This window comes from Symphodus melops (genome assembly GCF_947650265.1).
Source record: "Symphodus melops genome assembly, chromosome: 5".
Lineage (NCBI taxonomy): Eukaryota > Metazoa > Chordata > Actinopteri > Labriformes > Labridae > Symphodus > Symphodus melops.
Genome location: NC_136695.1, coordinates 22,437,518 through 22,465,260, shown reverse-complemented (window position 1 = coordinate 22,465,260; position 27,743 = coordinate 22,437,518). Strand labels below are relative to the sequence as shown.

The following is a 27,743-nucleotide window of genomic DNA, read 5'->3' as shown; positions in this document are numbered from 1 at the left end:
TCCTTCTTTTTATTCTTAACATTTCAAATCACATCCATTCAGAAAATTAATTAGTGAGGCACATTAAGAGGACTTTAATTAGCTCAGAGTAAAGCGCAGCATCAGTAAATCTCATTAGTCATTGGTGCTGATAGAAGAAAGTCCCCGGACTAATTATAAGACAACTTAAACCATAAAACATAAACATCTCCATGAGAATCGCTTCATAACTGCTTGGTGTTCAGAAGGAGTAATTAGTCTAACAATCCAAATAATTTCAGACTGACCACAGATCAAAAATCCTCTCTAACATTTTCGTGTCCATAATTACAAAGTTCACAAAACATTATCAGCTCTCTCTTAAATGAGTTGCATTTTGAAAAAGCGGGCATTGGCATCATGTGTTACGACTTTTGAGCAAAACAAGAAGTCAGAAGGGTTTATCTGTGAAATACATTTCTCTGCAAATACATTCAATAACCTACACTCATCTAACACAAGTGATAATTAATGTCTTACAAAACAATATCTAACAATCAAAGACAACATTGAGGTTTTAATGACTTTTTTATTGCAGAAATCCATCCAGTCATCATTAAACATACTTATAGGAATGAAATGAGGAATGCAGCAAATAGCCTGACTACACCTCAAGCCTTCACACTACACTCTCCACACACCGGGTAATACTTCCATAAATCCACATCATTATCACAAAGAGTTGGTTGTGTTTCTTACAGTATGTTGTTGCTGATTGAGTGCTTTTAACTGCATCAACAGTAGTTGTGTGCGTGTGGCTCTATCCTGATGTATTACACAGTAACACAGCACTGTAGAGTTCCCTCACAGAATAAATGAGGAACGACAACAGCACACGAAAAATACAGCACTGAGGATTGAAGCGGGCGAGGGCGAGGGCGAGAGATTGAGAGAGAGAGTCAAAGTTTCAAGGTTGAACTGAAAATTTTAGTATTGCAAATATCTTACAAAAGTATGATGTGATTTATAGTCCATAAACCGAGTAGCAGAGCAAGGATGGAGTATAATGTTAATGTTATCTAGAAGGATGGACAGATGGACGCTATGATAGCCGCTCTCTCTCTCTCTCTCTGTGGTTAAAGGAACAAAGACTGTTGTTTATTTTTAGGAGGAGAGTTGTGTGAGCAGATTAGACTCTTGAGTCTTTACAGTCAGTATGAAACTACAACCAGCCGCTTGTAAGCTGAGTTCAGGACAAAGACTGGAAACCAAAGTGACAACAGTGTTTAAAGGGCTACAATTCAGTTGGTGACAGACATTTTCTTTTTTAGCAAGGCAGTGACTTAATGGAGTCTTGAAGTTGTCACACTAGCAGCAGAGAGTTCAGAAATTTGCTGCAAGAAATGTTGCAAGACATTTTGATTTTCACCTTGAGTGAAAATCGAGTTTGGTTAACAGCAAAGTGATCTCGAATAATCATATTCTGTTTTCTTTTGCCTTTGACAGTCAGCTGAAATCTTATTTCCAGTCTTTGTGCTGCTCAAAGCTAACCTTCGCCTGTCCCCTGATAAAAGAGTGGCATCCGTCTTCATATTGTCAATAAGAAATAAGAGAAAGTCCAAAAATTGGCAAACGAGGTGTATTCCTTTATCTGATCTTTAAGCAGTTCCAGTTGATTTAAACCCAACGCACGGCCCTTTAACATATAAACCTGCTGAGTGAGTGTATTAATCATCCAGCATTTAATACTGTAGAGCTCTGTTAGGATTGAAGAAGTATTGTTGGAATAGTTAAAACACTACAGCTTAAGTTCCTGAAATGACCTCAAACAGAAATACAGGATTTTCTTAAACTACTTCTGATTATCCCACTGCCAACCAAAACCATGAAAATATATCTATGAAACTTTCTGCTATGTAGAAACACAGACACTAAATGTCCCTCTCAGTTACAGTTTCATCAAAATAAAACAAAGTGTAAATCAAGCATCTTTGACTAAAGCTGTGAAACTGTTTCAGAAAAACTACAAGTGATCATGTTGGTTTTATGCATACCATTTTGATGGTTGTATATCTCACTTGTCCCACCCCACACCCTTGACCAAAGTCTAACTCTGGTCGTTAAAGAAGATTTAGAGCCCCACTTCTTAAGTCCTGCTCTGAAAGTCGAGCGGTGGCTCCAGTCAATGACATCATAATGACAGTGCTTCTGATTGGTTTTGTCGTCGCTCCCTGAACTTTGGCATCTCAGCTGTGAAGTCACTTATTGATAAACACATTGAAAACCAGTCTGATGATGATTATTCCAGGCTGAAGGAATTTTTTTTTTCCCCTCGGAGAATGACATGCAATAAACAAAGATGAAATAAAACCAATCCAAACCAATTTCTAATAAGCAGCACTAAAGAATAAGCTTCATGGATGAACAAGCAGAGCAGAGGCACAGCATGAATACAAGAATACGCTCTGTATATTATAGACGGGAGGTTGAATTAATTAGATAAGCTCAAGTCAATGTACAGAGAAGATATTAACATGAGTGGTGGAGATGAGAAGGAATGCAGATTTGGGAAAAAAGGAATGAAAAATGAACTTGGGGGGGAAAGCGGGAACAACTTTTGTATTTGCGTTCAACATCCGTTTTCACACGCACTCATTTTCCCGGAGGACGTTGTACATGTTGACAGTAAAGCCAGAGGGCTTATTGTCCTTTCCTCTCGGATGTCCAAACCCTTCATCTTCATCATCTCCGTCCTCATCATCGTCTGCGTCTCGGTCTTTCTCTTCCTCTGGCTCTGTGCTGGATTCTCCGTCATCGTCATCGTCCCTCTCTCCGGCCCCTTCCTCCAATGATGTCCTTCCCTGGAGAGCTATGATCTCCGGCAAGTCAGGGTGATTCTCCCAATGCTCTGTAGACCATGAATAGACCATGAATAAATCAACTCCACCCTCCTGCAGTTTGAACCTTACAGACACACTTAAAACAGAAATGACACTGTGTGTGTGTGTGTGTGTCTGTGTGTGTGTGTAGGAGCACACTTTACCTCTCAGACAGCTGTAGCCAGGTGGTGTTAAGCAGAGACACAACCTGCCATCAATGGCCAAACGCAGGAGACTACTCGCTGCTCGGTAAACATCGTGGCGAGCTGCTTTTGCCGTCTTGTAGCCTCTCCTCTCTGCCCAGGCTAAAGAGAGCAACAGAGTGATATAAAACACACTACTGGGTGTTATTGCATTAGTCATAATTAAAGGAAAAGTCTAATGATTTCCATTTTTTCCTTATAGCAAACAAATGACGTGGAAAGATTAAACAGAATAATCAATGGAGTCTGTCACTTAGTATCGTCAATTTAGCCTGCACCTATTGATCTGATATCTGTGTGCTGTGGGCTCATTAAACCCAGCATTGGTGACATTCGTTGGGTACGAAGAAACTCAGACAGGAAAAGGAAGTAGGAAAAGATTCAGATATTGACTTAAAATTAGGTTTGTACACTTCAGAAATCATTTAATGTCACTTTTGTTCGGCTCCTGTTCACAGTTTTCACTTGGTCAGTGCATGATCTGTTTCATACTTTGCACTGTCAGATATGGGGGGCTGCTGAGGTCTCACCCAGAATTTTTTTTAGCACCAAGCATTTATTTTTTTTAACTTGCATTCTGATCAATTTGTGCATTTTCTGCTCCACTTTAAAATACATATCTGGCACTGTTTCTTCTTTTGTGTCTTTTAAATCTATCTGAGCGCTCATCAGGCCCTTCAAACAGTATATGTTCTTCCTCTCTGACTGTACTAACTCTGCTATATTTCTATAGCTGTAGCTGTCGGTGACAATAAGCAGACAAACATCCTTCACTGGTTGAAAGTGAGGATTTGGTTTTTATATGTTAATTACTTACATCTGATACAGCTTAATAATGGCTGATAACCGTAGTGTCTACGAGAGGTCAATGTTTTGGTGAACCGAGGTTGTAGTGAACTTTATAATTGGCACTTGTACTTTCCAAACTCTTCAAAGCTATAAGTAATAAGTTGTTCAGTGAAACTCAGAATTGGCTTACCCTCGCACACATCCCAGGCAGTCCAGCTGAGCTCCTCAGACCCCTCGTTTCTCAAGTGGGCCTTGTTCTCCATCTGTTTAGGATGTTTGAGCTTCAGCACGGAAAGAAAGGGAGTTCTTTCACACAGGTAACCAACTGAGCTGTAGGGCTCCTGCAGCTGAGACACTGGGTATATACCTGCCAGAATCTAGAGAAATTCAAACACAGTTACAGACTAAACACAAAGGTAAGATGGAAATAAAGATCAATATTTGTAGTTTCCAAAGTTTGACAAGTACAGCTCTGACACAGAAGTACTTCATCAAGAGTCCTTGAAAGATAACAAACAGGATTGTAGAAAATCAATGATGCACTTTCCCAGAAATCTTTGCATGTGCTGTTCAACTCAATTACATTTCTACTGAGCTGAAAAAGGCACAAAAACTCAAAGTCACATCTGCTTTCCCGTCCTATAAAGTGAGCGTATTACCTGTATCTGTTTATCGACGAGGGAGGGGAAAACCAATCCAGGGCAGTCACAGAGTTTGACTGTCTGGGTGAGGTAGTAGGTCTGGAAATATTTGGTGTGGCCTGGGGTTCGAGAGACGCTGACCACCTTCCTTCCCACCAGGCTGTTTATAACAGAAGACTTTCCAACATTTGGAAAGCCTGTTGGGAAAAAGAACAAGGGTTTTGTTTCTAGAGATGATGTTCCTAATTCACTATGCCCATTTCACCTAGTTTTCATATGACAAACTGTTACTCCCCTTAAGCTTATAGTTAAACTTAAAAATGAAGTTAAATAGCTCTTTCTTAATCCTGTTTAAGTGAAAAACAGATTCACAGATAGGCACCGCCTCTGCTAAATCTTTTATCTAGTAGATTGGATTGACTCCATCAGTTAACTATGGAGGCAGTTTTCTTCACAAAAACACTGCGTAGGATCTTACAGAACTCCAAAGGTTTCTAAGAAATAAATCTGCATTTCTTTTTATGATTTTGTTTGGAATTTTTTCAAGAAAAAAAATAAATCAGAAAACATGGCCACAAGGTCCAGCTGCTGACAGAAAACTCAGACGGTTACCTATGCATCCTACTGTGAGGACTCCATCTTTGTAGAGCTCCTGAGATAGGCAGCTCATGTCCATGGCCTGGTCACTGTGATGCTCCACCAGCACGGACTCTGCTCCCTCATCTGGACGCTCCCCATCCAGGCGCTCAGCAACAGCATCTCTTTGAATCTTCTTCTCCCAACTCGATAGGTCAACTTTGAAAAAAAGAAAAGAAAAAGGTTTTTGTAAGAAAATCTATTAAAAAATTTAGGCTACATACTATGTACATAATACGTTCACAGACTGTACAACTGTATAGCTGTTTTCACATATGCACTCCTAAAATTTATGAGAGAACTTCAGGAGGACTGCTCCTGATATCCTACTGATCTGGTCGCTTACACACGCGTCTCACACCAGGACGCTGTCCTTGTCAGCTCGGATGGCGTTTCCTGAGACAGGAAATGATGTAAAAAGAGAGACGCAGAAGACGGGGAGGAAGCGCCCAAAGAAGCGACAAAATCCACTACGTGACGCTATAGTGAAAATATTCGCCTTTACATTTACACTGTGTGTATGTATACAGAATCACGACAATAAGAGTGGAGAAGAACTTACTGGTGAACTGAAAACATAATGCAGCAGTTTATTTACGTGTACGTAGATCACAACGGCCGTGTGCATGAAGTCTATCGTTACGCACCAATGTCAGGGAGTCAACATCAACACCCCCTCATGCTTACTCAAGTTTTATTATCAGCTCACTTCAATAGGCTGGCAGGACACACTCCTGATGAAGGAAGGGGAAAAAAAGGCTTTTTGCATTCTCACGTACAGCTCATCCAATAAACTTCAAGAGTTTCAAAGGAGTTTTGTTCCAGTGTGAACAAGGCTGTGATGTTCTTTTCTTTATGGGTTTGCAAGATTTCTAGTAGACAGACACCCACCTCTGCCTGCAGTGATCTCCTGACAGGCCTTCAGGATATCTATTGGACCTCCAGCATAATTCCAGTCAGCCTTCCTCCTCATTCTCTTCTTTTGGAGCACTACAAGCCAGCAGACAGATTATTTGGAACAACTGCATTCAAATAAATCAACATTACAGCAAGTTTATTTCTATGACAAAATCGTTTCATGCCATTCTTCTGCGTGACACAGTCCTCTTCAGATTCCCCCAGTGTCTCTGCGTACTTTCACCCTCCCCCCCATCTCTACCGCTTCACTCCTCACCTGTGCTGTAGGGCTGCCCGGGGTGGGAGGTGAAGCACACGATGTGCAGGTCGGGGAACTGGGAGGTCATGTAGTGCTTCCAGGCGATCACGAGTGGGGGAGGACACAGGTCAGCTTTGTTTAAAACCAGGACCACCTGCTTCTGGAGCTCTCCTGTGATGTAGTGGTACAGGGCAGGAGGGAACTGCAGCACCTGGGTGGTTCACATGAGGGCACCTCTCGTTAAAAAGTAAATCACACGCTCATATCTTTATTGATATGAGCAATGTCAGGTGAGCTGTTTTAAGCTTTACGTTAATACTGAACTGAATCTAAACTGAGGAATTGAGTTAACTCCACATGAAGGATTTCCAGCTTGCTGGTTATTGAATAAGTCTGATGTTTAACTAAGTTCTAATCAGACATGAATGCACACATCCTCAGACTTCATCAAGAACATTTAGATCAACAGAAGAAACATTAAACAAGATAGAGAGAGAGAAAACAATCTGAAAGTGATATACTTTGAGACACTGCTGATTTAAACTTCTGAACTCAAGAGAAATTTAAAAACCACACACGGTGATTTGATTCATAGCAACACAACAGAGGTAGAGAACTGTCTAAAATCAAAGCTGACTGCTCTTTAATTCACAATAAATTATGCCACATTTTCTTGTTTTAAGCATCATTCATAACTTCTCTTTTAGATTAGTATACGGGTTGCTATGATGTTGACAATTATCTTGGATATTTACAAGTTTAAGTAGAATTGTCACCATCTAGTGGTCTCATTTATCCTGCAGGCTTTTGCTTCGAACATCACCTACCGGGTGTCTTATGTCCACAATCAGCAGGATGACATCGGACATTTCTAACACCCTCCATAGCTGCCTCCATGTCTACAAGAGAGGAAAAGAAGACAGGCAGTGAGCTTTAATTCTGTTAAACAAGGAATGAATGATTATCAGGAAAACAAACGTTTTCTTGAACATGTTGACTTCATATGTATATCTTCACGTTTTAAAACAAACTCCAGTTCAACAAGCAGAGCAACCTGTTCAGACGAGCAGCTTCTTCATATACGTGTCATTTTTCCATCGTTCTCCTCCTCGGCTGCACTCATAAAGCCATCATCTCTAGATTACTAAGAGTCACTTATCACACTGGCAGCTGCTAAAAACCCTGCTGTGATGATGTGCCTCCAGAGCTCAGCCCACGCTTTGAAACTAAATTATCTGCAGGTTTTTTCAACTTCATTTTTTTTTAATATGATTTACGCAGCCTGAGCCAACCTAAGCAGCATCCCCCTGCATGTAAGATATGATGGTACCTTGTTAGCAGAAGAAAATACCAGACAATACATGGGTACAAAAATAGGCCATATAGATGATCTTACATTCTCACTATTCAATATTCACACTGCGCTACATCCTGGAGACGTAAACTAGAAGACAGAAAGTCTGCTGGCTACTTGTAAATTTCCAGGAAGCTCATTAACAAGCAGGATCGCTTCATGCTGCTGCCAAGAGGATCAGCGGGATTCAGAAAATACTCCTTTTGCATAGAAAAGGTGCTGCAGTCTGAGCTGTTTAAAGCAGCTTCAATTAACAAAGATGTGTCAAAAGCTGCCTTCAAAACCTACTAGAAGAGATACTACTGAGGGCAGAGAGGGTCAAAGCAGGCGTGTACACAGGACAACGTTAACAAATGGACTGATCCAGGTAAACAAGCAAATTCATGAGGTCTGACTTGTTTTGCATACTTGCGTTGTAGTTCAAAAGAACTGAGCAGATTTCAACTTGCTGCTTTCATTGCCAAGACAAACACAAGCAAACTACCTGGAGTGAGACTTTAAATATTCACTAGTAACTAACCAGTGCAAAACATCAGCACAAACACGATAAACAAAGTTAAACTGCAGCTGTGTGCGCCCCTTGGTCAATTAGGCGACAGTTTAGGTTCAATCCTGCTCCGACACGTATTCAACATACTGGAGCTGTTAAGGAGTTTAATGAAAAGGCTGTTCATTTTAACTGTAAGTAAAGAAGAGTGATGAAGATGCATTGTTCCTGAGAATGAGATGGACAAAACATCCATAATCTTACAAGGAATGAAACACCTGTAGACATGAGGGCTGTTTACAAAACCGACTACTATACTTGTAGCTTACACTGTTCCTGCCAGAATGCAGTATATTCACTATATGCAGGAGGCAAACTAATGTGAAAGCCCATTCAGCAGTAAACTGAAAACACCCTGATGTGTACTGTTTCAGCAAATATCTACAGTATGCATCAGACCACTCTCCCTCATGTACTGTTTCCCACAATGCAAAGCGCCAATCAGAGATTGACATGACAAACAGCAGCAGCCATGGTGACAGGGGAAATAATCACAATGAGACCACCAATTTTCATTTATGAGAACATCTGTCAGTTTTTTTCAGACTCTAAGTGGATGCTAGCAGCAATGCCATCAGCTGGACTGTTGTTTCCGCATTCCAAGAATGGAAACCAGCCAGGCCTGGCATACCACAAAATAACCGCAGACTGGCAGTCATACTACTGTTACACGCAGTATGCAGCTGGAGAAACTGCTGATCCCTATGGCCATAGATTACTCTGACGCAGAAGCAAAAAAAAAAGAATGAATGAGAAGAATAAATTCATAGTTTAACCTGCCAATTTGATAGCCAAATGGTCCATGTGAATGAATCAATGATGTCACTAACCTCAAGATTGTGCTCAAAGTGGCTAAGAGAGCCAGGTGGGTTTCTGGAGTGCAGGTCATCCAGGTACTCTCTGTATGACTTCTCCTCTTTCCTCATCAGGTTCTCTCGGGTCATCTCATAATTCCAGGATGGTCGTCGTGGGAAACCAAGACCTGGCGGTGAATAATCAACTTTCAATGTGTCAAGCGGTGACTCACTCTGTTCGTCTGTTTGGCTTATTTTCAGACAGTCATGTGCAAAGCATAAAAATGAAGCCGACCTTTGTCTGAGGGGTAGATGTCATGGATGTTTGTCTCAAGTTCTTTGTCTGAGACAGGCTGCAGCACCTTCTCCATAGCCAACTTCTTCCTCTTTTCCACCTCTTCTTTACTTTCTTTCTCAAAGTGCAGTCGGAATCTGAAGAAGCAGTCAAGGAGGGTTATTAAAACGACTTATTTAATTATTTGTCTACAATTGGTTGTTGTTAGATGACTAACCATGCAAAATTGAGAGATAATTGACTTCTTCTATAGATGTCCCTTCATATCACACACTAAGAAACCACATGTCTAAGTCCATTTCTGAGTACAATTCTTGTTTTTTTTATAGACAACCACGATGTAAGCTTAGTCCACTAAAATAAAATGACTTCATAGCAGTGTTGAATACCTCCTCACTTTCTCTTATCGCATCATACTCTACCATGTTGCTCTAATCAATAAAACTACTCAGCAGCAGTTTTTGGTTCAACTTTCTTTGTACTGCACCAGAACAAGCATTTTGTCAAATCAGTCACTCTGATAAAGAATTCTGGTAAACAACTAAGTAATCAAAATGTTGTACATTGGACTACTAAAAGAACACTATAAAACATTTAGTGTCATGACATGAACACAATATAAACAAAGACAGTTAAATGTGTAAATGAAATGGGAGGGAAGAATCAAAGCCCACAAGACACAAAAGGTAACAGTAGGTTTACGTTGAGATTTAAATGTGTGTAGGTAATGGGAATGTCTAAGGCAGAGTGAAAGATACTTCCATAGCTAAGGTGCTGTGACTGCAAAGGAGCGGACACCAGTAGGAATTTGGTGGTGAACTGGGTGCTGGGAAAGTCAGACATGAAGGGGTGCTAGGCAAATGGCAGCTTAATAAACAAACAGGTCACTTAATGTGTCTCAATGTAAAAAACAAAATGCATCAGGTAGTGCATGTATTTAAAAGAAGAGATTCAGAAATCATAAAAAAGAAAACAAAGAAATGTAAACTGATAACTCACCTGTTGGGGTCATATCTACCTTCTCTGCTAAATGGCTGTTGATTTAGTCTCCTAATATCAGTGGTCTCACTGTCTGAGGTGTCCGACTGTCGTTCTCCTCGCTCAACGCTCGCATTGCGGCTGCTTGGCCCAGAACCTGTGTCACCTGGACATCAGAGGGAAAAGAACAGGAGTCACCAGTTTCCTTAAATCCAAGAGAAAGATAAACGGGTACTATATCCCTATTATAGGTAGTTAGAGATATCAATATATCCAGTGCTTTCTCTGCTAGTTCCTTATCAATTAGACAATCTGGTATTATGACAAAACCAACAGTGTTAGGTAGAATATTAAATGTTTCTAACATAAAAGATCAAAACAAAAAGAGTAATTTAGATTGTTTTAACAACTTCTTAACTCTACAGCTTGACATTATAATGGCTCCAAAACTGGTGAAGTCACAAGCCAGCATCTGATTGGACCGTAATTTAAAATATTTGGCCTTCATCTATACATTAATAAAATATTATGGTCAAGCCGGTTAAATGTTCTTCTTCCGGTATATGTTTTGAGAAATATACTTGTACATACTACCTATGAAAAAACAACTATCTTTATGCTTACATGTCATCGCCATTCAGCGTTATAAATTGATTGTAGGTAACATTACACATCTACATTGCTCTGCTGGATTCTCACTCAACCGTATCTGGCCAAAAGGTTTAAAATAAGCCGTTATGCTTTTTATCATACTTTGATGTCTGTGATACCAAGTTAGAAGAGAAGTTATTTCACAATGCTCGTTTCTGCAGCTAGCCTGACAGGCAGTGTGTTTTCCCTTCACATGCTTAAAGTGTTCTGCTGCTCTTTGTACAGCTTACGTAACCAAAAACAACAGTCACCAAAAGAATTACCTGCCTCACTAATGTCACATTTGTCTGAGGAGCACAGACCGTTAGCTCGTTGCTAACGCTAGCACGGCAACGCTAACAGCATAGTTACCTCTCTTTCTCTCCCGTTTGACTTGTAGCTGTTTCTTCTTCTGTTTGTTGCTAAATGGCTTTTTCCTAGGCATACTTAAAAATAAGCTGGTAAATATATATATATATCTATAAGCTTAGTACTATACACTCTGTTAAGCAGTTCTCTTGTTGACGTTATTTACATGGGGGAAGTTTCTCGACTCCTACACTTTTCAGTGACGCCATATCTGCTGCAGACTGCAGAGGACAGTGGAAGATACCACATCTCCGTGTTCTGTTTTAGGTTATACATACGATTAACACTCTTCAATGAGCAGGTATATTGAGAACATTTTGGCTTAAAGCCTTGCCTAATATATATATATATATTTTTTAAAACAGTACCATGATAATGCTGGTAATACTTTTGACAACCCCCCTCCTCTCTCTCTAATGGTACAGTCCACTTCTGTAAACACCGCACTACTATTTGCACATTCCAGCAGAGCAGACATGCTTAACGCAATAAATACATGTAGGTGCACAGAAGCAACATTGAGACCATGCCCTACACAGGTAGAAGTAACAGATCATGTTTTCCATTTGGTTTTTAGCAGAAACATCTAGACGATCGTTTTTCTGCGAAAAAATGTTTCAAAAGGGTTTTTTCCCCCAGAGCTTTGAAAATGTCTTTAAATCAAGTAAACGTTATATTGTTTGAGTATTCATGAACAGTTGTGTTTTTTTTAAATTAATAATAATTCCAATGAAAATAATTTCTGAGGGTTTATTGTATTTGAAGCTGGTCAAAAAAATCACAAGCGTGTGGTATGTGTGTAAAGAAATATTATACACATTGTTATTGTGGAAGTATAATAGCAACAACACATTTGGATAACATTACTTTTAGGACACACACACAAAGCTGTACAGTAGGATTACATGAAACATGAACAAACTCAGCATGGCCCAAAGGCCTGTGAATCACGCCAATGGGTCTAATTGAGTTATATTGATTGCCTCGTCCTTTAAATGAACACTCATACTTTATAAACTGGTGGTATGTATTTATATATACTTGATTGCTATTTTTTCTTTTCTGGAAAGGAAATAACATTGATGTCCCTTTTACGGTTAGAGAGTATTATTTTAGGCATTTATCTTACAACATTGCAGAAGTTCTAACACTTAGAAAAAAAACACCAAAAGTCTTAGGAAAGTATAAAAATGTACCTTCACAGTCGATTGCCAATTTTTTTAAACAGAGAGGCCTTAAAGTGATTTGACAAAAACATTTGGAAGAGGGGGAAGTGATAAAATAATAAAGAGAAGCAATGTCTCTTTGAGTCTTTTCCCTATAATAAAACCATCAGTGTGATGGACTGAAAGATACTTTCTTGCAGTCTTTTGATCTATTTTCTACTCCGACAGGAACAGGTGAGCAACACGGGGGAAAACAAGGCAGAAAAAAACCATACAAAAAAAAATTCAACAAAATCTTCAGTAAACTGTGTTACCACACTGTTTATCCTGTTATTCTCAAACCATTGTTCAGGCACCGTCTTTTGTGTTTTAAAGTTCCTTTATCATTGTATTATTGCTTTTTTTCTTCATCCTCCATATTAGAAACAATATTCCCACCCCTCCCAAACTCATTCCTCTTAGAAAGCTCTAAGAGTTAAGATGCTCCACTTGAATGGTGGAGGCTGACACAGTGAGACAGAGGTCCTTGTGAGAAGTTATATCCGCTACACTGACTGGTTTGTACTGGATGTCACTGGCAGAGACTGTTTTGTACTGGTGCAGGTCAAATGGACATGAGATGGTTTCTGCCTGGGGGTAGTTGTTCTGGCTCTGCCCCTGCTGGCCTCCTCCACTCCCAGCTCCCCCGAGTCGGCTCCCTCCTCCTTCTTCGTTTTCCACCTGGCCCTGAGCTGCAGTCTGACCCTGGGCCTGGCTTTGGTTCTGGTTCTGTCGCGTTTGTGCTGCTGCTGCGGCTGCTGCACTCAACTGGTCTGGGTTGTGTTTCTGCATATGTTTCACCAGATACGTCTCCTAAGATGAAGAGAGGATAGGTAGAGGGGAAACAGTGGACACATGACTACACGGTGTTAAGAAGCTTACGGTTGTCTGACACCAGAGAGGTGATTCATAGTGTTTCATGCAGAAATACTCTTCAGAAAAGGACATCGGTCTTACTGAGGTATAAGTGCGATTGCAGAGTCCACACGAGTAGATCCTTGCGTGTTTGACAGTGTGTGTGGACATGTGCACCTCCAGACTTGCTGAATCTACGTATCCTTTATTGCAGTTCGTGCACTTGTAGGGTTTATCCTTGTTGTGTTGACGTCGATGCGACTATAATTGGAAAAAAGCGTTTAACGATACAGCAAATGGCTCTCCAGATAATAACTTTACATGAACACACTGTACGAGACAAAAAACAAAAACTATCACACACCTGCAAATTTGAAAGTTGTGTGAAAGATTTCTCACAGCCTGGATGTGAACACTTATACGGCCGATCTCCTGTGTGGATCCTGAATTGGAAAAAAAAAAAAAAACACAGAACACATGAATATACATTCACAGAATCCTAGGGGACTTTTAGTGATCTATGTAAGCGCAGGGAGACACTAAGGCAAGTGAGAAACCAGAGACCAGTGATTGACTTACCTGTTGTGCTGCTGAAGGTGACTGAGCTGCCTAAAGCTCTTTTGGCAGTACGAGCAGGAGTAAGGTTTCACCCCGGTGTGTATGCGGATATGTTGGGCCAGGTAGCTTGAGTTGGCAAATGACTTGGTACAGTGTGGACACTTGTGAGGCTTTGACTCTGTGTGGTTCCTGATGAAGGCAGATAGGAGAAAGAAAAACAGATAGTTATGGTATACTGAAAAAAAACCCCATCTGTTAATGAATATGAAGATACATAAAATGATCTCAATTATCAAAACAGGTCAGATTGAAGCATATACAAATGAAAAAAAGATTTTGCCACTTAGTATCAGTTACAAATTATTTTAAGCATAACATAAACCTGTCAAATTTACTCATTCACAAAGTGACACAGCAAGAGTGAGAATTATTATAACACTGTCCTTTCATGCATGTCATTCTGCTTTTAGTGATTTGGATGTCAACAAGACAAAGATATGTTGACTGTTATAATTTTGCTGAAAGGTCTATAAATGCACTCATTTAGTTGCCTCCACAATGTCTTTCAATTAATTTGATGAAAGAGACCAGCCAAGAAGAACAGCAACAGGACGACTATAATCAAGAGAGAGCAGGGAAGCATGGTAACAAAGGATTTCTGTAGTTATTTGCCATTCAATGGAGAAAGCAAGAAAACAACAGCGTCGACAAGGAAGTATAGCAAACAATAACTGAACAGTTTGAAAGGGAAGCACAATGAAACAATGTCTGCCTTTCAACATGTATTTCTTAATCGGCATTATGTGAGTTGTGTGTGTTTGGGAAGCACAGACAGAAGAGATGACAGAACATGCAGACAAAGAAAAAAAAAACAAAGCAAAAAGTGCAATGCAAGCTGCACAAAGAGAAGCAGAGTCATGAATGAAAAAAAAAAAAAAGAAAAAAGAGAAAGGGCAACATAAGCTAATTAAATCAATGAATATAACAGAGCTCCATGCATTTCAAATGACCATTCTTATCATGGTATAAATTAATATTTGTTACGGACAAAGTGTAAACTTAAAAAGATATCATTTGTCAATTTTTCTGAAAAGGTCACTTCTGGATGGAACTGTTAGCATGCCAACATTACATGGCTGTGAAATAAGCATCTGCACACCACTCCAACCTCTTCCCCGAGGAGGAAGAAAGAGGAGCTGGGGCTTCTAAAAGTCACTTTGCAGAAGAAGTTAAAGGACAGGGGGTACGGGGGTTGGTAGCTGGGAGGTGGGGTCTGCAGTACCGTGTGTGCTGCTGTAAATGACTGAGCTGCCTGAAAGATTTCTGGCAGTAGGAGCAGGTGTAAGGCTTGGCCCCGCTGTGGATGCGGATGTGCTGGGCCAGGTAGCTGGAGTTGGCGAATGACTTGGCGCAGTGAGGACACTTGTGAGGTTTGGCCTCTGTGTGCGACTTGGAGTGGATCTGCATGTCAGACTTACTGAGGAAGGTCGCCGCACACATCCGGCACCTACAGGCGGAGAGACACAGAATTGGGGAGGGGAGGGGGGGCAGGACGGACAGAACAAGAAGGAAGGAGAGGGATACACATATAGAAAAGTAAACAGAAAAGAGAGGATTGGAAGAAAGTAAAAAGGACATGAAGGAGACAAGGGAAGGAAGCATTGACCCACAGAAAGAAATGAGAAATTATGGAAAATGAAACTCACAATAAAAAGGAAAAATGGATCATGTAAGATAAAGAAATGCAAGCAGGCGGCAGGGGGGAAATCAAATGTAGAAGGCGTGTAAACACAGGGTAAGTACGGGGAGGTAGTAAGATACTTGAAAAAGTAGAAGAGTGCTTGAGAGTTTACTCCAAGAGCATGCAATACAAAGACAAACAGGACAGTAGCAACCAGGTAGCAATTCATGTCCAGTGTGCAGAAACCAAAAGGGCATCTATGAAACACTGATGTATTTGTAGCTCAAATACATTAGTGGAAGGAATCAACTCTCCTCTACAGAAGCAGGCACGTTCTGCCACAACATGCAGTGAAGGGCAGACAGAGGAGTGTGTGTCTGTGTTTCACATGGTTTTTTTTTTTTGTTTGGTTTTTTTTTTTTTAAATCAAGCCAGCCTAGCTCGTCTACACAAGCTGGTCTTCTCTACGCTGATTGTATCAGGACACAGAGCAAGAGGTGTGCTTACATTGAGTAGCTAGCGCAAGGTGAAACAGGGATGCACAGCAGGTGTAGACTGGACACTGTACCTGTAAGTCTTAGTGCTATCTTTTGTGCCGTGGTCTTCCTCTTCATTTGACAGGTCATACGGGTCTCCAGAATGATGTTGCAAAGCCGCCAACTGTCAAAAATGATATTTAAAGTTAACTTTTCAGCCTGTTTATTTTTGAGAGTTCTCTTTCAGAAGCGATTCCCTTTTTGAAGTCTCACCTGTCCACCAGGTGTCAGATGAGCCAGTATTAGCGTTTCATTTCCTGTTCCACCCATCCCACCGACCCTGGAAAGTGCCGTCTTTTTTTTTCTGCCTCGCTTGGAGGGTGCAGGCATGACGACCACATGGGAAGTCCCATCGCATTCTTTCTTGTCTATAAATGAATCAAAAGCTGCAGGTTAGAAGCAAGAAGCCGATGGTCTTCAACGACATTGTCATGTTTTACACAGCATATTCTTTAGGGCGTTGAGCACAGTTACACAGATGAGGACAAAGACTATCAGTGTTAAACTAAGACGACCACCTGGATAAGTCTTTCAATCAAACGTTGATAATTTCTCTTTATTTGTTGCTGTGCAACTCCTGAAAACAGTCTGTGATTGAAGAGAAGAGAACTGGAGTGTTGCTCAGATTTTTTTTTAAAGAAAAAACTCTTCATATTTCAAACCATGGCCTGCACGTGCACATAGTGTGTAAATGAAACTGAGCAAACTGAGGGTGACTTCAACTTTACTTCTTGAGCCTGAGCAGTAGCTGTGGTGTGAACTTTTAATAAAACCGCTCATTTTAACGTTTTATTTGGAGTCGCGACTGAGAGCGGCATGGATGCATGCTTGTGTGTGTGATTTACCTGTCGAATGGAGGGCTGAAACAATCATGGTTGTTGCTGGGTGACCGGAGACAAATGACTGAGACATGGTGGGTGACACTAATGTTCCTTGAGGAGTTGTGATGACCAGACCGGCTTCAGAGAAAGTCACAGAAAAAGAAGGACAGAAATGATTAAAAATACAGCTAGTTAGTATTCACATTTTCACTGTTCATACTATCAAGTGATCTACTAGCCAGAGGTGTTTGGCTTGTGCTAGAAAAATGGTATAATAGCACAGCACTACTTCTCCACAGTTTGTAGAAAGCCCTGAGGTTGTAGCATGAATTGGGACACAGAGTTGTTATTCTGGCACCTACCCTTAGCCCATTGTGCAGCTTTGAGGTCCCATGTGACTCAGATTTAATTTGTTCTCATCAACTTAACAACTGAGTACATCACTGATTCCTTTAGTTTAAAGTTAAAGTCATGAGTTCCTAATCCAGCAGTACCATTTGATGTAGTTCAGATGTGAAACTTTACTTTTGTAAGATATTATTTCAAATGTATTCTGGAATAAACAGGAACAATCTCCCACTGAGAGAGACCCAGAGGCTTCTTTCTACGCAGACACCGACTCACCTGCTGTCATGATGCCTGTGGAGGGGACAGACAGCATGTTCTGGGTGCTGTGAGGAGGGTGGAGTTGTGCCACACTCCCAGCCTGCCCTCCTCCATCTGTTTTTGTCCCATGAGTCGGGATGGTGAGAAGAGCTGTTTGGTAGTGAGATGCCGGAGAAGAGAAGCAAGCATTCTTTTCCTGTTGCTCTTTCACTTTGTTCAGGAACATGGCATTTTCAATCTGTCGGAAGAAAGGACATTTTTCACTTGATCAACTCGATGGGTTAATCCTTTTCTTAAACTTGCATTGCACTCCTCAAAAAAGATACCTCTTATATGAATCATGAGGAACTGACAAACTCCACTTTAATCTAGATTTACCTGTCCTGATACAGTGGGGATTGGAGACCAAAAGTATGATGAATTAAAGTGAGAGTCCTCCATCATTTCTGCAATGACACAGACGCATCATTTATTCGTTCTTGTAATAACATCATTAGAGCAACCCCTGTTTACATTGTACAATGTCATATAAACACTATAGACACATGCACAGACTATAACAGTTCAATTTTATCAAAACATAACACCACAATTTGTGATGCAAATATTTAACTCAACCCACAAATGTAAACATTTTTGCCGAAGAGCTGACAGACGTTTGAAAAGACGAACAAACACTGGAGAATTTTTGTTAGGTTTACACATGTCAAGTGTATTCATTAAGCTGGTTTTGGTTTCTCTCAGATTGGAATTGTTCTTTAAATGTTTGTGGCAAATATGTCGATTTTAAGATTAATACAGTTTGAGAAAAACGGCAAAAAGATAATTATTTGCAGCTATTTTTGATTGAAAACACTGAACATGTCTACTGTGTTGAAGAGGTCTATAATCAAACTACTACAATCTTATTGACACACATTGAATGTGTGGTTGGTAATGCACTCTAACCAAACCTTCAGGAAATGAATAAATAAATATGTAGAACATGAATAAACAAATTGACAGCCTTAAAAGAAATATGTTTCAAATGTATATTAAAATACAAATTAATACAATACTGTGCATATTAACTCCAGAAATGTTAATGCAATGGACAATGAAATATTGTTTAACTTCCTTCAGTGTGATGCAACAGTAACAAATGGCTTGAATGGTTTTTAGCGCCAACTTACAGTTTAATGGTCTATACACAGCTAATGTTAAAGTTGACTCAACAGACTTACATTACGTTTAATGTAGGCCTACTACCGAATAGCGCGTACTACGTGAATTAAGTACAGTTATATATATATAGTCATAGTTAGTACAAAAAGCAGCAGCTACAACAAGGACTCCATTTCGGTTCCTCTCATCTTGTAGTTAATCAGGCCCGACGCGCTGATTTACATACAGTGAGCCAGCAGACAGCAACGTGTGTGCGTGTGTGTGTGTGTGTGTGTGTGTATATGTGTGTGTGTGGTGCCCTCCTGCTTTGGGAAAAAAATAACAAGCGAAAAAAAAAAAAAAAAAAAACAAAGGATAAAAAAAAAAAAACTGCAGTGAAGAGAAAAAAACCGATAGACGATGTTCGCAGACTTCCGGCTGTAGACGGGGTGGTGGTGGAGAGACGGCAGCGGACTCATGCAAACCTACCAACAAAATTACAACCGGAATGCATGAAGGATTGTGGTGTTTACCGGTAACGGTGAATCCGTTTTCCTCCCCGTGACTCCTCTGGACCGACACTCCGAGGAAACAGTTTTTTCAATCGGTCCAAATTCCTCTAAAACCAGCAAAGTTTTTTCCCCTCTTGGCAATTTTTTTCAGTTTTTTTTTCTCCCAGTGAAGTCGCTGCCTCATCTAAAGCTTCACTTCCTCCGGATAAGGTCGTCAGACAAAGAAGAGGGTATTTTGATGTCACTTCCTGTATTGATGGACTGTTAACTTTCTCAAAATCGTATTAATTTGTTAATTTGTGTCCGCAAAAAACAGCAGCCAAATTAATAATCTCCACGGATTTGAACCAAATAGAAACGGGACATTTGTTCTGATTTGTTTTATTTGAGCCTCAAGCCGCATTCACGTGCCGTCGGAGTCAAGACTAACCAAGAAGTGTCAGGGCCATGAAACAAATTTTGATTATGTCAGATTTTCCTTCAATATAAATGTGACCCTCATGTTGCGTAATTGTCCTCTGAACGAAATTTCCGCACAATTTGCACTTGCACTTCTTTAAAAGTGTACCCTCGTGTGTATTCCTGAGAATAGAAGAAAATGAACAGTGTGGTTTAAAAGTGCTTAAATCATTCACTAAAGACGAATAAGTGGAAGGTACTATACTAAATTCTTGTCGTCTTCTTAGCGAAGATGGATGACCAGGGGGAACCTTCCTACACCTAGGGCTCCTTGGAGTATTGAATTTAAGTGCCATGGGATCCCTCTATCTAACACCCTGCAGCCAACGCTGTTACCCCTATTGGTAATCCAGCCTGGAGAGAGCAAGTTGATTCTATTCCAACACCTTTGCTTCAATGATTATTTAATTAATAAGGTATTTGAGTGAGAAAAGTTAATTGACTGCTTTTTTAATAATGAATTTATAATTAAAGTTATTTTAAATAAAGTGCCAATATTATTGCCAACTTATCCGTGCTTACTGTTTCAAATGTGACAACTTATGGATTTTCAATGTCCTTCAGTCTATAAGAAGAGTATTTTAGTTTTTAATGTTTGGATTAAAAAATATTCAGCACATGATGCTTTCTTTGTTTCTGGTTCTTTTTTTCAGTGGAACAATGTCCTTTATTTTATGTTTTACAAAAAAAAATTGTAATACAAAGCTTTTCAACACATTACATCAAGTCAACTGTTGGTGTTTATTAAAGAAAGGAAATATATTCAATTTAAATGGTTGCAAATAAAACCCAAAATGTTTCGGGACTGCCTTAACAAAGGTTGATAGTATAGCAATTATTAGCCAACATATATTGATGCTTTAACTTACCAATAAATTAACCCGAAGTGTAGACTTATGTGTATTCGTAATATGATGTGAATTTTTACGTGTTATTGAATTGTGTATGTATTCTGTGTTGACCTGCGCGGGAACTGCAGATGGAAATTAGCAAACTGCTATAATCTGGTACAAAGCATCCTTTCACTATTAGATTAATGTTATTTTTGTACATTGTCCCTGCACAAATGCAGCCTGTAGCACTTTATAGAGTAGAGCAGTTTTTTTTTGTCCAAGCTCACGACTTGGAAACTTAAAAGTACGAGCCAGTAGAAAGGCACTTAAATGTAGCATATTAAACTGTCTTACTAACAGACGCTTTTTACATTAGTAAGACGTTGTGTGTTTATGAAAACATCGGAGAAATAAAGGTAGAAATGATAACGTCGTCACGTGGTACTCCCATTCATGCCCACGGAAACATAATATGCGTTATTAAATGTCATAATAATTGTATTTGAATGTAGTTCTTTGACTGGCCACGTGGTGGCGCTGTATGGACAGGTCTTCACCTCGACTCCATCGTAAACATCCGGCGACACGTCGCTCAAACAGCGCGGATCCATTGGATACGTATTTATTTATTTAATCCTCTACAGACTTTTCATAAATGAGAAATGTTATGTCTTTGACGTTTTGAGTACATTTGAAGTTTTTTTTATAATTGTTTTTGATATAAACCTCGGCGCTTTAGCCAAGCCTGGAGCTTCAAATGGGGGAGGTGAGGAAGCTGCAGAAGAAGTTAAGACAGATTGAAAATCTGGAAATAAAAATCAGTCTTACCTCAGAAGAGAGGTTCAAGGTACAGGAACACTTCTCTTCCTTTCCCCTCTTGTTTATATGATCTGTGCAGCCTGTGTGACTGTGGCAAAGCCTGAACAGATTTCCCCTCTGGTTTGAAAACAGCAGATCAGACTTTACTAAAGCACAGACGTGGCTTAAGTTTGAATTAAAACTCAAGAACAAATCTTCACCAAGACAGACTGAAGATCAATAGGAAAGGTAGAGTTGCATATTAATGCAGTGCATTGAAGTAGGCAGATCAGATATGGCAGAAAGTATCCAAGCTCCCTCGCTTAAATAAAGATGACATTTTAATGGCGTTGTGAAGTTTTGAAGTCAGGCTTCTTAAACTAGAAGTAACACATTTGCTCTCTTAAAGAAGAAAAATATGTGATTAGCATGAATTAAAGATAAAGTTGGGATGAATAATTTGACAGTTTTTTGCCTCAGGAATGTGAGAGATCAGAAGCTCAGACTTTGAGCTGAGTGCATCAGACTAAATGATCAGGAGAGTTTCACTATGTTAAAGTTATGACCGTGCTCTACAAAAGTCTGTTTTCTTTACAAAACTTCCATTCACTATGCATTCACTATTAGGAAACACTCAAATAGGTGTAAGCCTGGCCGTTTTTCTTTATTTAGCAAGCTCCATAGCCTGACTTCGAAAGACACCAAAAATAACCAGGAAATAAATGTTAATTAAACCTCAAAATAATTCATTTTAAAAGTAGAGTTTAACATAATCACATCAACTTATCTACAAATTAGAGCTACTAACAGGAGTTCACATTTTGATCTTAAATAAAGCTTGTTGGTGTAAGTACTGTATGTGAGTCTTCCTGTTGTTAGGTGCTACCTTTTCACTGTTTACCCCAGTATTTAAACTCAATGCCACTTGTTTCTCATGATATTGTAGCCTAATGCAAGACAACCTCTATGACGTCATTATTACCCTAACAGTGTTTTCACAGGTCAAACAGAGCTCTCGTTGAGCCATAAAACACATGATAGAGCTGTTTAGATATTAGATCTGGTTCTGTAAAATTGGTGGAGTGCTCCTTTAGCAGAAGTAAACCTCCCTTCATGTCAAGGAGAAATGCTTAATTCACTAATTTGGACATGTTTCACTACTCACTTTAAGGCAGGAGTTGTGTGGGTGTTGCCAGTAGCAGCCTAATAAATCTCGACAGTTGAGCATGTTGGTTGTGCATATAAACAACTTGTGGATTTAGCAGCTTGGTTTACAACCAATCTCGTGCCTTCTCCCCTCTCAGATCTCCAGGAAGGCGGAGCTGCGTTCCAGATTGGCTGAGCTTCAGCTGCAGCTTTCTGGCCCGCAGCAAACTCTGGGGATTGTGGGAGACGGAAAGAAGGAAAAGATGAAAAGACAAGTGTAAGGAAGTGAGGGAGAGGTACAAGCTGGGGTTGGGGGGGAGGTGCATAATTCTTCAAAAGCAACAACATTCACTCTGAAGCGTTTGATCTTTTGGTATGATTAACCAAACATACTTTTAGTCAAATGCTGTCACGCTTGAACAAAAAGGGGAACTTTCCACACTTCACCATGTCTCATGTAAATATCAGTCAGGGTTGTCATTCCCCACTTTTCTAGCTCCTCCTCTTCTTCTACCCGAATGAATAACAAGCATTCTTTCGAATACCCGGCTCGTTAAGGAGTAGTATTTTTGTCTGAGTGCGACTTCCTCCACAGGTAGGATGTTGTGTGCAGTTTGCATCTCGATTATTCATTCAGCTCTTGCTTTCTGCACTGGCACAGGGAGGATGCCCCCGAGGCCCTTCCATCACAAACGCCTCCAGCCTCCAAGATCCTTAAGGGAGAAGAGGAGTCCAGACCTCGAAAAACGCCAGCGCCGGCTGCCAGGGAGAGAAAGACAGGAGGGGGAGCAGAGACAGGTAGACGGCAGGAGAGGACAGAGCCTGCCGAGGTGTCAGCTCACTGCCCGGACGTGTCAGGAGGCAGCCCGGACTCTGACAATGAGAGGCTAGTGCAACAGGAAGGTGGGTTAATTTGAAAAAGTGGCTTTCATAGCATTGTTATTTTAGTTAAAAGTACAATGCAGCGGCCTAATTTGTGATCTAAAATCAGATGATACATCTATGCCCTGAGGAGTCCTCGTACGCTCATGTGTCTGCCAGCGTTTAAACCAACAGCAAATGTTTCCCCGAAGACGAGACGCAGGCTTTGCTTCCTTGGAGCTAAATTAGCGCCACCCATCGTCTCGGCAAACTAATCCCCTTTGAAGAAGTGTGAAGATGAACAGGCTGGGGCGCTGATGAGGCAACGTTGCTAATTGCACAAATCATTTTTCTCCTGCAGAAGCAGCATTTTCATCCCTGCAGTCGTCTTGGGAGAAGGCGAAGTTCCGCTTGAGGCTGTTGGAGGGCCACAATGACATTGTCACCTGCGTGGTTGCTGTTGACAACCTGGTTGTTTCTGGAAGGTAAAACAGGGACAGAGATTTGCATAATGGATGCACTTCACCTAATTTACCCCTTAATATGCCCCTGCTTTCTCCCTCGCTGTCTGACATGTATTTGTTTTTCTACACCCACCCGACTCCTCGGCGTAAATCTCCAGCGATTTCCGCTTAACGTCTTTTAACTTGGCCTGCTTACGCTGCCTCCTCTGACTCACTGTAACTGTATTTTTTTTATCTTCCCATGTACTCCTCACTCCCCGTTCTGCCCTCCTCGTCCTCTAAGCCGAGATACCACAGTGAAGGTGTGGCACGTTCCCACAGCAACGGAGCACAAGAACCTGGGGGGTCACACTGGTGGGGTCACCTGTCTGTCTGCTCCTCCTCCTGAGTTCTGCAGGAGGCTGGGTGAGGACTCTCTCTCTCACACACACACACACACACACACCCTTACATGTAGCAAAGCGGAGTAATGCCAGTGTCCTGCCGTCTGGTAATTATAGGAGCAGTTCATCAGATCAAGTCCAGGGAGAGATAACTTCAGCAGACACTTTAGAGAGCTCGCTGTCTGTCTGAAGCAGGCAGCCCTCCATCACTTGAACTCCAACGCCTCCCCTCCTCCGACACAAACACACACACCCCACCCCTCAATTTAAAGTACAAAGTCCAGTTTGCATCACATAAATGATGCTGCTTGAGTCACACATCAATGTATTTATTTGTTTGTCTTTTTTTTTGTTTTGTAAATCCTGTCTCTGACTTTGCCTCTTCCCCACAATCTGTCTCTTTCTTCATTTTGTACATCATCACTTATTTACAGCTTCCCTCTCGGCTTAATCTATTTTGTCCTCTCCTCTCCTCTCACTCTCTCTTGTCTCTGATCCCCGTTCCTCCCTTCTCCTCCACATGCTTGTCCTCCTCCTCCCCCTCCTGCTCTTTTGTCTACGTTTGCCCTCTCGCCAGCCCGGTCCCTTTCTCTGTCCGACAAGGAGAGATTTATTTTGAGCGGCTCAGCAGACTGCTATGTGAAGATCTGGGCCCTGAGTATTGGTACGCTTAAACACACACACACACACACACACACACACACACACACACACACACACACACACACACACACACACACACACACACACACACACACACACACACACACACACACACACACTCTAAAGGTGTATACATGTTTTATTAAGCTTGATAGAGCCTCAGGGCGCTGACATGGAAACACGTGTGCACATGTTTTGTAATCAATACATTTCTGTGTGACTTGTAGTCAGTGTTCTGGTAATTAATTGACTGTTTTTTTTGTTACCTTCAGGGCAGTGTGTGAAGTCGATCTACACGTTCAACTCTGTGAGTGCGCTCTGCTTTGTGCCAGAGGAAGACGGATACATCATCACTGGGTCAGGTGGGTTGTTGGAGAGCAGTTTGTTGATCACATTTTTTTTCTTTTCTCTACACGTGTTTATTTATGTTTTTAGCATATAGTCTGAATCTCATACTGCAGTCCTCTTCCAGGGAGTTAGTGTGTGTGTGTAGGAGGGCCACCGAGCTAAATCAGAAGGACGGAGGCACAGAGTGTAGGGTAGTCAGGCTCAGGTGTGTCGAACCGTGACCAACAATAATGACTGCCAGCCACCTGTCAGCTCACGTTAACCTCACACTCTGTCTCCCCTTCAGATGGGGGGAAAGTTCAAGCCTGGAGCTGGCACACTTTCCAGAACTGCCAGTCAATCAATGCTCACCAGGAAGCAGTCACCTCAATCCAGGTGGGTCGCTCACTCTCTCGAGCACTGGCCATGTAATACTAAAAGCTTAAGCTGTTTTTATAACCAGCTTTTTTTGCGCAGGGGATGTTTTGCACAACCCTGACGATGTTTCTCTCTGAATAAAAGCTCATTCATGTTGTTTTGAAACTTTGATTTTAAATACCCTGTTCTCCGGAAAATCACAAAGGTATATTCCTACACTCTTATCCTCACACTGTTTTTTTTCTTGTTTGTTGCCTCCAAACACAAATCAAAGATATTCGTTAATATGTTGGCTGTGGGGCTCAGCAAATTATTGAGATCAAAATGTACATATTTGGAGCAAAAAGGCTTTTTATGAATATTGAAATCCTGAGCGGCAAATGCACTGCCTTTTTCAATTTGCAATCATCAAAATATGCCTGAAGCATTAAATCGCAGCACATCATTGTCATCCTCTTTGTGTTTATCATGCAAAGCACACAATCCATTTATAACCAACTGTGGTGCAGAAAAGTACATTTTGAAACAGTTCACACACTTCTCCATTTACCAACACACACACACACACACACACACACACACACACACACACAAGCTGGGTAAAGACTCGTATCACCATGACAACCATGTCTCCCGTGCCCTCCACAGTCTCAGGGTCCGCTGGTGTTCAGCGGTTCCGCCGAGGGAGGGGTATCTGTTTGGGAGAACCACTGTTCGGATCGAGACCCCCTGAGGCTGCTGCACCACTGGAGCAGCGAGGTGACAGGCTGCGGAGGGGGCCGCGTGACCCTCAGCCCGCGGGGCGACCGAGTGCTCCTGGCTTATGGTCGAGCCTGGCTCAAGAACCTGCACTGGAGGAGTGGTGAGCTCTGGAGTTTGACCGGCTGTGTGTGTGTGTCTGTGTGTCTGTGTGTCTGTGTGTGTGTCAGATAGAAAGATTGAAACCTAAAAGCAGATGCAGGAACATTTGCATAATCCTTCCAACTAACATCTGTCCAATTAACACAGGAACCATGTCCAGGCTGACCAATCACAGCAGCATCACCGGGGTAACAGATTGTGTTCACCAGACAGGAGGCCTCCTAATTGGCTCCTGCTATGATGTGGCAAATGGAGAGAGCTCACTGAACAGTGAGTGGCATAGTAAACCATGTGCAACCAGAAGGTCTTCACTCCACTCTGAGAAGTGGAAAGCACTTAAAGACAAAATTGAAACCAATTTTTGTGTCTCCCCCCCCTTCCCCCCCAGTCTTCTCTCTTCCTCAGTGTCAGTACCTGGCTTCTCTGACTTGGCCCCAGGCTTCCAGAATCCTATGCTTTGCGGCGTGGACCACGGGAAGTGGAGACCACCGGTGGGTAACTGGAGGTCGAGACCTCATCGTATGGGAGCAGCTGCCGAGCTCTGGAAAGCAGAGGTGAGAACAAGAAGTGTCAATACTTCTCGGTTTAAGAGATATGAGTCTAAACTACTAAATAATTTTCTCTATTTGCATATTCATCATTTACTTGAAGGTCATCCGCATTGCTAATTCTAAAGCTATACTAGGATTAACAATATGCAAATAGATTCACATATCTTGACACTCACTTTTGCTGGTATTAGGTGTTAAATAAAGTTGGGAATGATTGTTTCAGGGGTGATGTCACAGCCAGGAGAGACAGTCGATTGGAGTCCTGCTCACTGGAGTCCGAGGGGGACACAGAAGATGACGAGGAGACTGATGGTACACACTTAACACACACACACACACACACACACACACACACACACACACACACACACACACACACTGTAATTTCAGACCTTATCTTGTCTTTATTTACTGACAAATACTTGATGAGTAACCGTGGAACTGCAGTGAAACTATCATGTTAATTACAGAAGATGTGTGTCGTGACTAATCCTTTCGACCTGCTTGTCATATTTAGAATACGAAGAAAAAGACGGCGATGAAGGAAGAGACAGTGGGTGTGATGTCACAGAGGACGGAGGGTCTGGCTCATGGCTACGCTGCATTCTTCAGTGAGAGACAGATTCTCACGCCGAGGACCCTACCGCCTCCAGACGGGAGCAAAAAATTAGAGGGAGGGGTGATGGCGAGGGAGGCGAGTGGAGTGTGACAGTGTCAGAGAGGGAGCATATGGGTGGAGAAAGTGTGTGTGTGTGTGTGTGTGCATGTGTGAGTAAGCAGATTGCTTTCTATGTAAATATTATTTCCACCTACAATAAAACTGTCACAGTGTGACTCTGGCCCCCAGATTTGCTTCTCTTGTCTTATTTTTCT

The 27,743-nt window shown here is 41.3% G+C and overlaps 3 protein-coding genes across 5 annotated transcripts; 1 reads left to right on the top strand and 2 right to left on the bottom strand.

Moving 5' to 3' along the window:
• Nucleotides 1-527: 527 nt before the first annotated feature.
• Nucleotides 528-11,473, bottom strand: gnl1 (guanine nucleotide binding protein-like 1). Its single transcript, XM_079343377.1, has 12 exons — nt 11,233-11,473; nt 10,252-10,396; nt 9,253-9,389; nt 8,994-9,145; nt 7,090-7,161; nt 6,281-6,473; nt 5,998-6,096; nt 5,083-5,265; nt 4,489-4,667; nt 4,020-4,206; nt 3,002-3,142; nt 528-2,866 (listed from the first exon to the last, which is right to left on the bottom strand). Exons 1-12 carry the CDS (start codon nt 11,303-11,305, stop codon nt 2,601-2,603), a joined length of 1,827 nt encoding a protein of 608 aa, XP_079199503.1. The 5' UTR covers nt 11,306-11,473; the 3' UTR covers nt 528-2,600.
• A 492-nt stretch (nt 11,474-11,965) lies between these two features.
• Nucleotides 11,966-19,304, bottom strand: znf384b (zinc finger protein 384 b). Of its 2 annotated transcripts, XM_079344587.1 has the most exons (11): nt 19,168-19,304; nt 17,870-17,937; nt 17,510-17,729; nt 16,910-17,023; nt 16,278-16,432; nt 16,097-16,188; nt 15,130-15,354; nt 13,869-14,036; nt 13,654-13,732; nt 13,392-13,550; nt 11,966-13,247 (listed from the first exon to the last, which is right to left on the bottom strand). In XM_079344587.1, exons 2-11 carry the CDS (start codon nt 17,933-17,935, stop codon nt 12,864-12,866), a joined length of 1,662 nt encoding a protein of 553 aa, XP_079200713.1. In that variant the 5' UTR covers nt 17,936-17,937; nt 19,168-19,304; the 3' UTR covers nt 11,966-12,863. The 2 variants fall into 2 exon arrangements, with proteins under 2 accessions (XP_079200713.1, XP_079200714.1); XM_079344588.1 differs by lacking the exon at nt 15,130-15,354.
• LOC306824438 (telomerase protein component 1) lies at nt 19,286-27,718 on the top strand. 2 transcript variants are annotated; one of them, XM_079344589.1, is made up of 14 exons: nt 19,298-19,376; nt 21,178-21,285; nt 22,541-22,659; nt 23,044-23,285; nt 23,605-23,728; nt 23,991-24,112; nt 24,668-24,754; nt 25,026-25,115; nt 25,388-25,476; nt 26,107-26,320; nt 26,467-26,589; nt 26,708-26,873; nt 27,094-27,182; nt 27,388-27,718. In XM_079344589.1, exons 2-14 carry the CDS (start codon nt 21,196-21,198, stop codon nt 27,483-27,485), a joined length of 1,653 nt encoding a protein of 550 aa, XP_079200715.1. In that variant the 5' UTR covers nt 19,298-19,376; nt 21,178-21,195; the 3' UTR covers nt 27,486-27,718. The 2 variants fall into 2 exon arrangements, with proteins under 2 accessions (XP_079200716.1, XP_079200715.1); XM_079344590.1 differs by lacking the exon at nt 21,178-21,285 and having other exon boundaries at nt 19,286-19,376.
• The last annotated feature ends 25 nt before the right edge of the window (nt 27,719-27,743 follow it).

What these genes read in the sequence shown, in the direction of transcription:
- gnl1 (XM_079343377.1), bottom strand. Translation starts at nt 11,305, where the DNA reads ATGCCTAGGAAAAAGCCATTTAGCAACAAACAGAAGAAGAAACAGCTA. An exon ending in TGCCTGGGATGTGTGCGAGG is followed by an intron (nt 3,143 to 4,019) that starts GTAAGCCAATTC and finishes TGCTCTCTTTAG; the next exon opens with CCTGGGCAGAGAGGAGAGGC. An exon ending in TGGCTACAGCTGTCTGAGAG is followed by an intron (nt 2,867 to 3,001) that starts GTAAAGTGTGCT and finishes CATGGTCTACAG; the next exon opens with AGCATTGGGAGAATCACCCT.
- znf384b (XM_079344587.1), bottom strand. Translation starts at nt 17,935, where the DNA reads ATGATGGAGGACTCTCACTTTAATTCATCATACTTTTGGTCTCCAATC. An exon ending in CACAGGCATCATGACAGCAG is followed by an intron (nt 17,024 to 17,509) that starts GTGAGTCGGTGT and finishes CTTTCTCTGAAG; the next exon opens with CCGGTCTGGTCATCACAACT. An exon ending in CACCTTCAGCAGCACAACAG is followed by an intron (nt 13,733 to 13,868) that starts GTAAGTCAATCA and finishes TTTCCAATTCAG; the next exon opens with GATCCACACAGGAGATCGGC.
- LOC306824438 (XM_079344589.1), top strand. Translation starts at nt 21,196, where the DNA reads ATGGGGGAGGTGAGGAAGCTGCAGAAGAAGTTAAGACAGATTGAAAAT. An exon ending in GAAAAGATGAAAAGACAAGT is followed by an intron (nt 22,660 to 23,043) that starts GTAAGGAAGTGA and finishes GCACTGGCACAG; the next exon opens with GGAGGATGCCCCCGAGGCCC. An exon ending in TGGAGAGAGCTCACTGAACA is followed by an intron (nt 26,590 to 26,707) that starts GTGAGTGGCATA and finishes CTTCCCCCCCAG; the next exon opens with TCTTCTCTCTTCCTCAGTGT.